Raw genomic sequence first — 14,135 nt, forward strand, 5'->3', positions numbered from 1 at the left:
AACAATGGCTTTATTGTAACAGTTTTATTAGTTTAAAGCGCAGCACATTAATACATAATTCAATTATTGTGATGAGGTCAATGGTCTGCATATATCAAGGATTTTACAATGGCTTCAAATGGAGCTAAGCCAAGGTTTCAGAACCATTTCATAATGATAACTTTCCAATACTATTATTATATGTCTCAAACATAAGCTGTGACTATAAAAGACCAGTCCAGAATTATTGAGTAGAGATTAAGAAAAAGAATGAAATCGTCAATATTATGTATGAATGTGGAGAGCCAGTTGATCATCATCTTTATACAATTCAGTTGCAGTGGGTTCCATTCATGATGTTATTTTTATTTTTTTTAAATGGTGAGAATATTAGTGTTAGGCTTCAAAAGTTCAAGGTAAATTTACATTGCGCCAATGTAAATAGGGCAAGCCAACTTAAAAAGCAGAGGCAAGGATGAAAAGCAAGTTTAAAAAATTGTACGAAGCTCAAATGTGCACATTAGACCTAATTTTATTGCCAAATTGAAAATCTATTCCCCATAGGACATAAAAAAATAGCCTCTAATGGAAGATCAAGCAGGCTGAGCAGAGAATCCGTGGGAGAGTACCAAAATGTAATCTAAAAACCAACACAAAAATAGTATAATGCCAAGAACAGTTTCAGTAGGCATACTCTTCACACAAAAATAAGGCTTATAAACTGAACATATTCATGACTGACTAAATAAGACAGAGGTGGCACTATTTGACAGTCCCTTCCAAGAAGAGGGATGACTTGTCTCCAGTTACCAGGTGCCCTCTAGTGGTCATCCGAGGTGTGACATAAAATGTAGGATGTGAGTGCAAATAATATGTACAGTATATTGTATTAATATACAATATATGGCCAAAAGTTTGTGGACACCTGACCATCACACTCATATGTGGTTCTTCCCCAAACTGTTGGCACAAAATTGGAAGCACACAATTGCACAAGATGTCTTTATGCTTTAGCATTACATTTTCCCTTCACTGGAACTAAGTGCTTCAATCCTGTTCTAGCATAACAATGCCTAATAATGACAATGCCCAGTAACATGAGTGTTGTACACTTAGTTCATTAAAAAAAGTCTCTTATTGGTTTTCATTTTTGCAGACATGCATCTGGGCAGCTAAATCATTAGCTTTTGTGTGATGCCTGGCAAATATGAACAAAAAGTGAGTAGCGGATATGCTACAAAAAAAGAGAAAGAACTGAGACAGATAGCAGCACTGGCCGAGGTATCAGTGACATCAATCCATTTTAAATAGTTAGTTGAGATGCTGTTTTAGATGGTAATGTAGAACCGAGCACTGCTGCTAACTGAAACTGAAACAATGCTGACACACTGATCGGTGCCATGGATACTATCAAGACTGCTGCTAATGCCAACACTGCCAGCATTCACATTACTGCTTGCCATAAGAACTTTTGCATGGAAGGGCTGGGTCACAGGGGAACACAGGGGAACATCGGTCCAGGGGTTTTCTGAGTCTTTAATCCATCCTTGACTACAACCCAGTTCCATGTTCCAGCACCCACAAGGGTCCTGCCTGTCTTGCACAGGCCTTAGGCAGGGAGAGTCAGACCCTCAGGCCCCTAGTAGGCATCTGAGTGCCACCCGTGCATCTCATGGATCAGCCCTAGTCCAATATCAGTGACGACTAACAGCTGTCATGACAGTTACTGATAATGGTAACATAACACTTATATTAGTGGACATCAACTGTTATGACAACTTAAGACAGAAGGCATGATAAGTGTATTACAAGGTTTGATGTGTGTCATGGTTCGAAGTGTTACTAAAAAGTCTTACTTGAAACAGTCCTGGCCAAGAAGGTGTTACCTTTTATTATTTAGTATATTTCTCACACCCAGCATCACTCAATTACAATCTGAGACCATGTGCTTCTGAGACACTCTTATGTTTATTGTGTCTCAACTGTTCAATGTGTTAAACAACTGCAATCCAATACAAATGCTGAAATGGCAAATTCTTAAACAAAAAAAGCAGAATGCTGAAATAAAAAAATTTGTTTGAATCTTTAATTGAAAGTAAATTTCGTATACTAGATTCCCTCATTGTGCAGTTCACCACATCTCAAAGGCACTGCTTGTTTAGTATTGCAAAGTTCACATTTCTCAGTATTGTTGGCTTTGTCAAACTGCTGATGTCAATAACTCCATTTTAGCTCTCTGCTTCTGGGTCAATGGTAAGTTGCTGTCAGGATGACACAGGTGAAGCCAGCGCTGTGAAGAGATCCAAGTTCATTTATTATTTTTATGTTTATATTATCCAAAATATAAAATAGGATATAATAAAATTTAATAAACAATAAAATAATAATGTAAATAATAAAATAAAAACATAAAAAAACATTTTTTGTATTATACATTTTTTACATTTTTTTACATTATTTTAATTTTTTAATTTTTAAATATTTTCTATAAATTAGCTATGACATTACACCTGAAGATGTGTACTTGTGCACACTTTCTCAACCAGAACATGCTCTATGGTTTTAATTAAAGTTTGAAACCCAAACCTCTGACGGTGCCTTTCATTATTATTCACCCCCTTTTCCACATTTTGTAGTAATCCACCATGAATGCCACAGAATTTGTGACAGAAAACCTCACCAGAAATATGGATGTAGTGACTGTCTTGGATTCAAAGTGAAGACACTCTGCTAATCTCCACAAAGCAGTTTTAACTCAGGGAAGGATGCCTGGAGAGGATTGGTGAGAACTGGTGGGACTCAACTCCAAACTGGAGGAAGTGCAAAAACTTAAAACCTACAACAACTCAACCAGTTGTTCAACCAGTACCCAGCTCTGTGTCCCTGCCCTCATCTCCAGTGTCTTCTAGAGAATCTACAACTTCCACCTCAGCATAATTAACATCTCCAAACCACTGCAGCGGCAAGCCCTCATTGTGCCATTGCTATAGGTCACAATTCTCTCTGTATTTTGCCCATCAAACAGGGGCTCCACTTTCAGAAAAACTCAAGACCGCTACAGTCATCTCTCTTCTCAATTGTAAAGTGCTGGAGTGAACATCTGGGTGTGCCAAGGCCTTGCATAACCTCATATGAACAGTTAATGCTTCTCTTTAAAGTATTCTTTGATCAACCACCAGAAGGAAGAGAGAGTGGTGAAAGAGTGATACGACTCACACAAGGCTCCTCCATGGGCAGTGCATATGCTCTGACTTTACGCACTGTCACTGCTGCGCCTGTGCTATGCATCCATTACTGAAAAGAACTCGAGGAGGAGATTCAGCATGAGCTCACCTGCCACAATTTGAACATACCCAGAGCTACATTAAATCTATTATTTAAAAATGGAAAGAATATGGTTGTAAGAGGGATTCAGAACCCTTCCATGCCAGCAGAGGTCGCACACACACTTCTGGTTCACTTTGTGGTTGTTCCCTATATAAACTGCTCATGGACATTTACTAATTGTAAAGACTTGGCAACACATAGTGTTTTGTGTAAGTTCTGAGCCGTTTTCATTATATTGCTAATAGTATGCATGACCCATGTTTGATTCTCTCAACTTTGTCACTTGGATCTCCTTTTGGCCTCGATTACTGCTCCTTGGATTACTTTGGACTGGTTTATGGACTTTGGAATGTGGATTTTGTGTTTTTATTAAACCTTCTAGAAATTGAACTTGAACACTGCATCTGAGTCTCCATTATTGTAGTGGTACAACCACAAAACTGCAAGAGGAGGCCATCCACCATAAGTTTGTGACCACATAAGGAGGGCATTAGTCAGAAAAGCAACAGAGAGAGGTACTTATATAGTGATCATGTGACACTTTAATTGCACAAAAGCGGACTATATTCATCTAATTACTTGATAGCAACAGGTTGCACCAGAGTTGTTTTTTTTTTTTTTTTTTTGTAATTATTTGTAAATAATTTTGTAAAGTATGTATATTGATGTTTTCCACCGACTTATTATATTATGGGATATTCTGTGTGGATTCATGACATATAATCCCAGTTATATCCATTTCAGGTCCAGGTTCAAGTTATTTAAGTCCATTTCAGTTTTTTGGTAACACTAAAAATGAGGGAAAAGTTCAAAGAGGGTGTATATTTATGCAATGCATTGTGTAATGTATTGTCTGTCCTCACCTGTCTGAGGCTTCCTTTCAATGTGCAAAGGCGGCCCAAAGCCCATCCAGGAACCAGCAGCATGGAAGAGAGAGCCATCAACCACCCCAGTGCATATGCCCAGTCTGGGTACACATACCAGCGGTTGTATTTCAAGGGCTGATAATCAACGAAGGAATATATGAAACATACCTTGGGATACAGAGGGAAGTTATTGTTAGTGGAAAACAATTGAACATAAGTCAAATTTTCTTGCGCAATGTCCATTTTGTCAACAAACGGCTTTAAGCTCAGCATCCCGATTTGAATATATTTGTTGTAGATAAATACATGTCTTTAAACACACACAGTACATACAAAAAACATCAAATGATATTTCAGGACAATATTAAATACAACATTATGAAATAAATATTTGTGTGAATAGTCTACACTTCTGGTGAAACAGCATTTTTTTTAACTCGGACACTTCATATTGTAATAGACGATGCTAGGAGCTTTGAATTGAGTGCACAAAATGGTGTTTGTGAGCGTGAAGATATAGCATATTTACTGTAGTATCTGAGTTGTGAGAGGTATTTTTTGTCGAACAGATTATTAATTAAATTAAAGTCATTTTTGTCTGACAGGTAAGAAGATTCCATATTTCTGAACTGAGATAAAATTGTAAAGATGGCAAACATCTTTATAACATCTACAGCTTTTTGTGACTATAAATCTCAATATATTCTTTATACTTTAGACAAGAGTGAAGCAAACACACAGACAAAAGCTTACCAGTAAGAGACATGGGGTGATGTATTTCCAGCACATCCTAAAGATGATGTTAGGGTATGACCCTGTCATGTCTTCAATGACCTCAGACATTCGTCCAGTGCCTTGAAGAATTGACACCATAGAAATGGGGTGGATGTGAGGAGATATTAATGTGTGAAATGATACTGCATGTGCAGAGTAAGAATAAATGGTACGTTTTTGTTTTGTCACTGTACTACAGGACACTATACATAAAACAATTCGGTTAAATCAGGTTGTTAGACTAAACATAGGGAATCTGTAAAAAAAAAAAAAAAAATGGAATTCCTGGATTTCCTCTAACTCCCTAAGATTCCCTTATGGGGACCCTAATAATTGGACAAAGTGACATCCATTCATACACTTACATTCATAACCAAACACTGTATATCTTTTTTTTTTATGACTCTCAGTCTGAAATTCAGGCTTTTTAATTTTCCAAATTTTTGGGGAGGGTTAAAGCTTTTTGCTCTGATCTTGCCTTCAGCAAATGAAATCCATGTTCACTAGATATAGTATTTTTCCTTCATCGTTTGCCCTAAAGATTTTTCCCATTACTCTTGGGAAGACGTTTGTCTCATATCCCATGATTCTAACGACTTTCATTTTATTGTAGGAAAATTATCTTATGCAAAATTTATTGGAGCGCTCTAACCACATATTCAACCTTAAGCCTAATCTTTGTAAAATTTTCATACAAATTCAGGTTTTTTGGGTGGGTTTTTTTGATGGTTTTTTTTTTTATTTTTTTTTTATTTTTGCACATTTACAAATATGAATGAAATATGGAATTTATTGCTTCAAAAACTATTGGTACTTGGTCGGCTAAATAACTCAAACAACCTAAAAATAACACAAATTGACTCAAAATAGCGAATATTCTGAACATCATAGCCATTTTTTAGTTTCAAGTCACTGTGCTGTTATGTCAAACCAACAAGAAAATGGCCCATATTAAAGAAATTAGAGATTATATTGTATAATCAAAGTGTTTTTTAACCCACCGAAGACCCAGCTCACTGCCAGGCACTGAAAAACACAGATGAAAACGATGCATGCTCCATTACAGGCATAGTAGTCAAGCAGCTGAAATACATACATCCCCCCCTGCAGGAGATAAGAAAGGTTAAATACTGGATAATTAACTTTAAATCTTCATTTACTCTCTGCCTTTCTATCTCGATCTTCATGTGGGTCAATCTTTCTCATTGTCCTCACCTCTGTGACCATGATGAATTGGCAGAAGAAACAGAAAACACAGAAGAGAAGCAGGAAAATCTCTCGGCGTCCAGTTCTACGCAGCACTCGGGGAAACATGTCTGTCACTGATGTAATGATCACCTCCATTGTAAGAAACTGGACCAAGGCACAGTATGATGAAACAATATTAGGTGTGTGTCTGTGTGTGTGTCTATGTGTGTATGTGTGTGTGTGTGTGTACCTGTGTGTACCTGTGTGTCAAGACCCAGCAGAATAATCATAACAAAGAAGCACACAGCCCACAGCTGAGGAAGAGGCATCATAGCAACTGCCTGAGGATAAGCTACGAAAGCTAGGCCAGGACCTGAAGAAGACACCTGATCTTTTTTCCTTTTTTTTAATATTTAGTGTAATATTATCAAATCACATTTCATAATATTGCCAAACATCCTAAACCTGTACATATAATAGGTGATACCTGACTCTGCCACATCCTCTATAGGAACACCTTGCACGTGAGCCATGAAGCCCAGAACTGAGAACACTGCAAAGCCTGCTACAAAACTGGTGCCACTGTTTAGCAGACACAGCCAAAAGCAATCCCTAAAACACATACATACATATACATAATTCTACAGAATTATAAGACTCATTATGAAGTAAATTAAGGATTTTTTCATGTCCATACATTTGCTGTTGCTCATGGGTGCATGTGAGATTGCTCAGAGTTGAATTTGGTTCTCACCTCCAGCTATACTTTTGTATAAATGCAGTACTTTTATAGCAAGATCAGTGCCTCAGACAGAAACTTTCAGGCATATTTGACAAAATGTCTAGAATTATGATCAGAATTATGTTCAGATCACCTGTAGCAGTTGTTGTTGTATTGGTTGTAGCTGCCTAGCACAGTCAATACGCCAACACCTATACTGTATGAGTAGATAATTTGACTGGCTGCCTCCATCCATACCTGCACATCATACAAACACAACAGAGAAATGAACAATGGCAGTGAGTAACAAACTACACTAACTATACTAACTATTGTTACCTGATTTTTGTTTTATATGCCAAGGATTCATAAACCTTTTGCTTCAAAATATGCAATTTATAATAACAAGATTAATCAAATGTAAGAGTTAAAAAAAAAATCAAGCATAAAATAGACAATCAGCCAGAGCTGCAAAATTCATATACGTATTAATAAAATCCTTATTAATAACAGACAGGCATCAAAGATAATTGAACATCCTGGCAATATACAACCAGTCATGACCTCAGAGAAGCCATTTTGCTGCTCATAAATCTGGCAAGGGTTATAAGGCCATCTCCAAACAATTTGAAATTCAACATTCTACAGTGAGAAGGATTGTTTACAAATGGAGAGCCTTCAAGACAGTTGCCAATCTTTCCAGGAGTCCGCATCCCTGCAAATTCAGTCCAAGATCAGATTGTTTAATGTTCAGAGATGTAACAAAAAATGCAAGAGCTACATCATGGGACCTACAGGTGTCTGTAAGCACATTAAATGTTTATTTTCATGAAAGCACAATCAGAAAAAAAAAACTGAACAAGTATGGCTTTCATGGAAGGGTGGCTAGGAAAAAGCCCCTTCTCTCCAAAAAGAATAGGGCAGCATGACTTAGGTTTGTAAAATTGCATCTGAACAAACCACAACGTTCTAGAACAATATCCTTTGGACTGTGAGACCAAGGTTGAGATGTTTGGTCATCATGCAGAGTGCCATGTTTGGTGTAAAATCCAAACACTGCATATTGCCAAAAATGCCCTATACCAACTGTCAAGAATGTTGGTGGAGGGTGATGATTTGGGCTTGTTTTGCAGCTACTGTATAGGACCTGGGAAACTTGCATTCATTGAGACAACGATGAACTCCACTTTATACCAGAATATTCTTGAGAAAAATGTGAGGCCATCTGATAAATAAAAACATTGTTCAAAACATTGAACATTTTCCCATAACGGTAACCCATACAGTTTCCCATCAGTGTTATTTGCATGTGGTGCAGTTGCAACACCTGAGGCTCCAACAGCCGTTTAAAGTCAGGATAGAGGTAGAACTTAACACCCTGCATGGCTCCAGGGAGAGTCAGTCCACGAATCAGCAACACCAGCAGCATCACATAAGGGAATGTGGCTGTAAAATACACCACCTGAGAACAGAGGATATAGAATATATGATGTAAATTTAGGCCATACTGCTTCATACTGCTTTATGACCATAAATGTATACAAAAAATTAGTCATTTTAAGGATTGATTTGTTGCTAATGTTAGAATGAAGTCATTTATAGCTAAGTACAAAAAAAGAAAAAAGAAAACACCTTCCCTGTAGACTTGACTCCTTTCCAGATACAGAAATAGCAGAGGATCCACATCGCGATTAGACACAAGAGAATCTCCCAGTTAACGTTTCCCAGATCTTCAATGCCTTTAGAGATAGAAAGCACTCTTCTCCTGTGGAGTGAATGTGATGAATGAAAAAATATATATTCTAGAACATGTTGTAACATTCAATTACTGGGAAACTAAGTAAGAATGAATTTATTTTATAGTGTTATCTATCTATAAGCCTAAGCATAATGCGGCTTCCACTGTTGGTTCCAACACCTGGTGCAAAGACCACTCCTTTCTTTTTTCTCCAAATCTTCAGCTTACATCTAGGATCAATTTCCATTCTAGGATTCTACCAAACGAGGATCTAGTCTAGTCTGGTCTTGGACTCGAGTCTGTTCTGTAGTGACTTGGATTTTTCTCCAGTTTGAATTTGGACTTCCATTTGTATTTGGATTGTCTCTGTCTTGAACATTGGTCTTGCTAAATATGATGACAGCCCTACTCCAAGCATCCATTTCTCTCTAAGGTACTTGAAATGGCAATGCTCACCCAATTACTAGTACACATGTTCAACAGCAACCTGGCATGTACATCTGGCCGTAAGTCTTATGGATATTGGGTTTAACTATGTTATGACAATGACGACTTTTATTCCATTTATGTATATATGCCACTTACTCCCAAAATTCAGTGGCTGCTGGTGTTGAGTTGGTCTGGCTTGTCCAGTTAAGTTTATTTCCAATAGGTATACAGTCATCTAAGAAATAAACAATGCAATTTGCACAATTGGGTGCACACACATACACACACACATAGATAGATAGATAGATAGATAGATAGATAGAGTGCAATGAGGTTATTTTTAAGTTTTTTATTTTTCATATTTTTCCCTAAAATGTTTTTCATTTAATTTTTATATGTTGTAATTTCACATTGAGGGTGGAAAAAAGTTCTGACATGATTTATCTTGGTTTCATTTTTTTACGTCACAAAAACCTGCCATTTTAACAGGGGTGTGTAGACTTTTTATATCCACTGTAGATAGATATAGTTAATATAATGTATATTTGGAAAATTGCATTCATGAAATATGAAGGATTTTTTTGTAGTTTGTCCCAAGCTATACTGGCTATAGGTATTATTATTAGTACATGAAAAATTGATTCTTAGTGAAGTACACTGCAAAACACCCAGCACTGAATTAAGACCCACTAAAGTGTTTCCCAACTAGAACATCAGACCTAACCAAACCATTTCTAGAATTAACCAAAGAAGTTTGCAAATCTCCTCATTATGTAATTAGACAGAATAGAAGCCAATCTGGCCTGTCTACATATTTTCATATGCAACTGCTCAGGGCACTATTGATTCGGTTTTATACCTGTGTTCCAGATGTTGTCACAGCTGGCCCAGGGAAGCTGGAACTTGAAGGATAAGACCAAATAAAGCAGTGCCCAGGCAAGTATTATGATGTAGCACATGCAGCTATAGAGTTCGATCAACTGACAGGCATATCCAACACCTGACACAGGACAAAAAGCCAATACTTTAGAATGAAGTTTTTAACAATACACAGGTAAAAACTTTCCAATATAGTCATTCCAATATAATGTTTTTCCATTCCCTTAAAAATGTCTTGGATTTATGCAGGTAAAAATCAATGTACTGTATCTACAGTAAAAAAAAAACCTACACATTGAAAATGCTTGATCTGCTTTTGTGCAATACTTTCAATTCTTGCAATATGAAATTGTACTCGACAAATATCCCTATTTATTTCCAGTGTCCCTTACAAAAAAAATTATAACTTGATGAGATTATTGTGCAGAAGCAGGGAAAGCACTAAACTGCAACCTTTTAGAACCTGTGTGTAAAGCACTGTTTATTGTATGTATTCAGTATATGTGAGAAATACTAGCTTTTCCCTTGCTTAAACTACTGGGAAACACAGTCATTATTTATTGTTTGTTGTTGTCACTTTCTGACATCATTGTTACACAGGTGTCTATAAATTTCAGGAAGTTGTGCTAAAAGTGTGAATATAACCTAAAGTTTCTGTCAAAGTTTAAAACAATGCAGTATCTCATATAGTGTCACCTTTAGCCAGTGGACAAATACGCTGCCAACACGTGATGCCCCCCTCTTGTGTGTACTGTCCCATAGCTGTCTCCAGAAGGAATAGGGGCAAACCACAGGTCACAGCAAGCACCAGGTAGGGCACCAAGAACACCCCTGACAACACACGAACATATCAAACTCATACCAAACTTCATTCATTAATCTTCAGTAACTAGGAGGATCCCAGCAACACTTGGTGCAAAATGGGACAGTTTTCCCCACAGATGTGTCACCAGTCTGTCACAGGGCATCATACCAAATGTATCAGAAATAAATAATAATATTGTTCACATGAATCTATATCAGGACTTTTGAAATATGAAAATGCATCAACTAAAATGGCATTTTCTTTGAATATACTAGAATCCTATTTCTTTATTCTTCATTTGTAACATTTAAACATACCTCAGTAAAGACAATGTGGTTATGTTTCAGTACTCTTACCCCCTCCATTCCTGTAGCAGAGGTAGGGGAATCTCCAAATGTTGCCCAGGCCCACTATATCTCCTGCTACAGCCAGTAGGAATTCAGTTTTACTAGCCCAATGGCCTCTCTCCTTTACTTTTCTTTTTTCCATCATCTCTTCATGCATTTGTAACTTCTGTTACTATTCTGCTTCTGCTACTTCTGTATCAGCTCCACTTATACTTCTCCTCCCTTCTTCTTATGACTAGGGTTCTAGGTTCTGAACCAATCATTTACAAGACACCCCTCTCTCTCTCTTTCTCTCTCATTCTCTCACTGTTTTTTTAGGCCCTTCCTCTAATTCTCTTGAATCTAATATATTTTATTTTTGCATGTGTGTATGTATGTAATGCATGATGCAATTAAGCAAAGCACATTCAAAATCTTTTGGAAGAAAGGTGTCCATTCCTCCAATACATTTCCACAGACTTGTAAGCTCTATGCCCCTTGAAGCTGCTCTGATGGCTCTTAGCCCAGCACATTACACCTTGGCCTGTATTTAGAGTTGAGTTTCATGCACATAGTGAGAATTTAATATTGATAGTCAGACCTTCAGTGCTCAGACCTCAGGCGTAAACTACAGATTTACACGCTACTCAGACAGCTATACAGGAGTTATGTACATGGGGTGGTGAAAACAGATGTGTCTCAGTTATGTGACCTTAAGTTGAATTTGTTGGGCATTATTATGGAAGAAGTAAGATTTTCACTAAACCATGACTTAACATTCTTAGAGGCTTTTATGCATCATTAAGCATGAAATATGCAAACCATTTTATTTATCTTTAAGCATGTACTGTATAAACCAATTTCAGGGGCTTTTAGATATCTTTAATCACACACTATGCAAACTAGTCTCCGATTTTTATTTTTTATTTTTCTAAGCATGTACAGTCAGCCCTCCACATTCGTGGGTTTAACGTTTGCAGATTTGATTATACACGAGTTTGCCATCAATAATTAAATGGGAATTTTTGGGGTTTTTTTGCAAAGTTTAGAGGGCTGACTGTACTATGTAAACCCTTTATTCATGTATAATATGAAAATACTATACTCATCTCCCTTTGGCCATTCATTTAACTTTCTATTTTCTAAAAAAAATGATGACTGCTTAGGGAAGAAATCTGTTAAACAAGTTTATTATGCAATACAAAGAAAATGCCAGCAGTAAGTTGAATGGAGAAAAAAGGCCAGTGAAAAAAATCGACATAGAGCAAGCGTACGATGCAGGTTGCATGATATCAGAGTGTGAGAGTGTGAAGTACTGTCTGTGAGTTACTAAAACATGGCAAGGACCCCTAAAAACCAAAGGACGGGTGACAATTTCATGTAACCCATGAAGTTTGTAAAAAGGGTATTTTAATCATGAGATACTTGGGGTCACTGAAGAGAATCGTCTAGTATCCTATAGCTGAATTCAGAGTCCAAAAAAATGGTAGTGCCCCACAGATTGAGTAGTTCTTCAATATGATGCATTGTATAAGTGTCAGATTTACACATCATATTGACTTTTCTATAGTTCACACAGAACCATCCTCCCTGGGGACAAGTACCACAGGACTAATCCAGAGAGACTGAAGTGGGAACAAGAGTAAGGTTCTGAGGAGCAAGGGAGTAGGGAGAAAGAGAAACAAAGAGACAAGAGACTCCTGCAATAGATATTCTACAAAGTTGTCCTTCGGTATTACCAAGTGGTAAGTCCTGGGTTCACCATTAATGATTGTGTCAGTGCCATGATCCTCAGAGAGCAGCCACATGACCCAGGTTGACCCACTGTAAGACAACTTTCTACAGACTACAGACCAGTGCAGCACAGCCAGGACTGCTGTAAAAGCAGTCAATCTCTGGCCTATGCTTTCAAAATTAAAAAATGTCGTTACTGCTCCCACTACAGGAGTTGGCTGGCAAGGGTCACTTCCAAAGGATGGTACATCTTCTTTTTTTTTCAGGTGTCCTCTCCTGGTTTAGCACCACATTAACACCGTGGTTGCAAAAAAGAGGCAGAGGTGGTGACTTTTTATTATTTTTATTAATATTACTATGCGGAAATTTTATTTTATATTCTCTATCTGACCAGCATAGCCAATATCTGAGAAGTTACAAATTTAAAAAATTGCAGGACCAAAAGGCCTAAAGCATTATAGTTAATCCCCTTTATGTAACAAACTCCTCATTCAAATAAACTGAAGATTTACTTAAATTTAAAGAAAAAAAATGTAATGTTCTGTCCAGAGACTATGATTTTCCCACTTATATTAAGGACTAAATGAACATGCTGTTGTTTCTGAATAGAACTGTGCACATGGTTGAATCTGACATGGATATTATATCCAGATTCATTTGTTGCTATACAGTCTTACAAAATTCAAATATACTTCAAAAATTAATCTATACATCAAAAATTAATCTATAGCTTAATAAAATAGTGGTTGTCAAAAGCAAAGCTCATCACTACAGCACTGTTGTACAAAAAAATGTAAGCAAAAAAATGTAAACAAAAAGTGCTAAACACAGTAGCAGCTCTACAACATGATGACACAGAGTTTAAATTGACCTCATGACTTTCATTAGAAGACAATATGGTACCTTCTGTTTGATTAATGCATAATGTAACTTCTGCATCAAGTGTAATTTTCATCTATCCTTTGTAACTAATAATAAAATTATTATTAGTAGTAGTTTAATTATTATTATTATTATCATTATTATTATTATTATTATTATCCATCCATCCATTTTCTGCACCATTTATCCTACACAGGGTCTCAGGGAGCCTGGAGCCTATCCTAGGGGACTCAGGGCACAAGGCGGGGGCCCCCTGGACGGGGTACGAACCCATCGCAGGGCACAATCGCACACACACTCACACACTCACACACCCATTCACACACTACAAACAATTTAGAGATGCCAGTCAGCCTACAACATGTGTTTGGACTGGGGAGGTAACCGCTGAAGCAGGTGGAGAACATGCAAACTCCACATACACAGGGCGGAGGTGTGAGGTGTGAGGCAAACGTGACTTTGTTGCATTTATTTTTTTAAAGAACAC

The 14,135-nt window shown here is 37.2% G+C and overlaps 1 protein-coding gene across 1 annotated transcript; it reads right to left on the bottom strand.

Moving 5' to 3' along the window:
• Positions 1-1,687: 1,687 nt before the first annotated feature.
• Positions 1,688-11,242, bottom strand: LOC113534467 (sodium- and chloride-dependent GABA transporter 2-like). Its single transcript, XM_026927302.3, has 14 exons — positions 11,063-11,242; positions 10,598-10,732; positions 9,882-10,022; positions 9,179-9,257; positions 8,488-8,620; positions 8,183-8,317; positions 7,010-7,113; positions 6,622-6,746; positions 6,395-6,507; positions 6,162-6,299; positions 5,948-6,050; positions 4,926-5,026; positions 4,170-4,340; positions 1,688-2,269 (listed from the first exon to the last, which is right to left on the bottom strand). The coding sequence occupies exons 1-14, from the start codon at positions 11,208-11,210 to the stop codon at positions 2,180-2,182; spliced, it is 1,716 nt and encodes a 571-aa protein (XP_026783103.3). The 5' UTR covers positions 11,211-11,242; the 3' UTR covers positions 1,688-2,179.
• Between the last annotated feature and the right edge of the window lie 2,893 nt (positions 11,243-14,135).

This window comes from Pangasianodon hypophthalmus, chromosome 6 (genome assembly GCF_027358585.1).
Source record: "Pangasianodon hypophthalmus isolate fPanHyp1 chromosome 6, fPanHyp1.pri, whole genome shotgun sequence".
NCBI lineage: Eukaryota > Metazoa > Chordata > Actinopteri > Siluriformes > Pangasiidae > Pangasianodon > Pangasianodon hypophthalmus.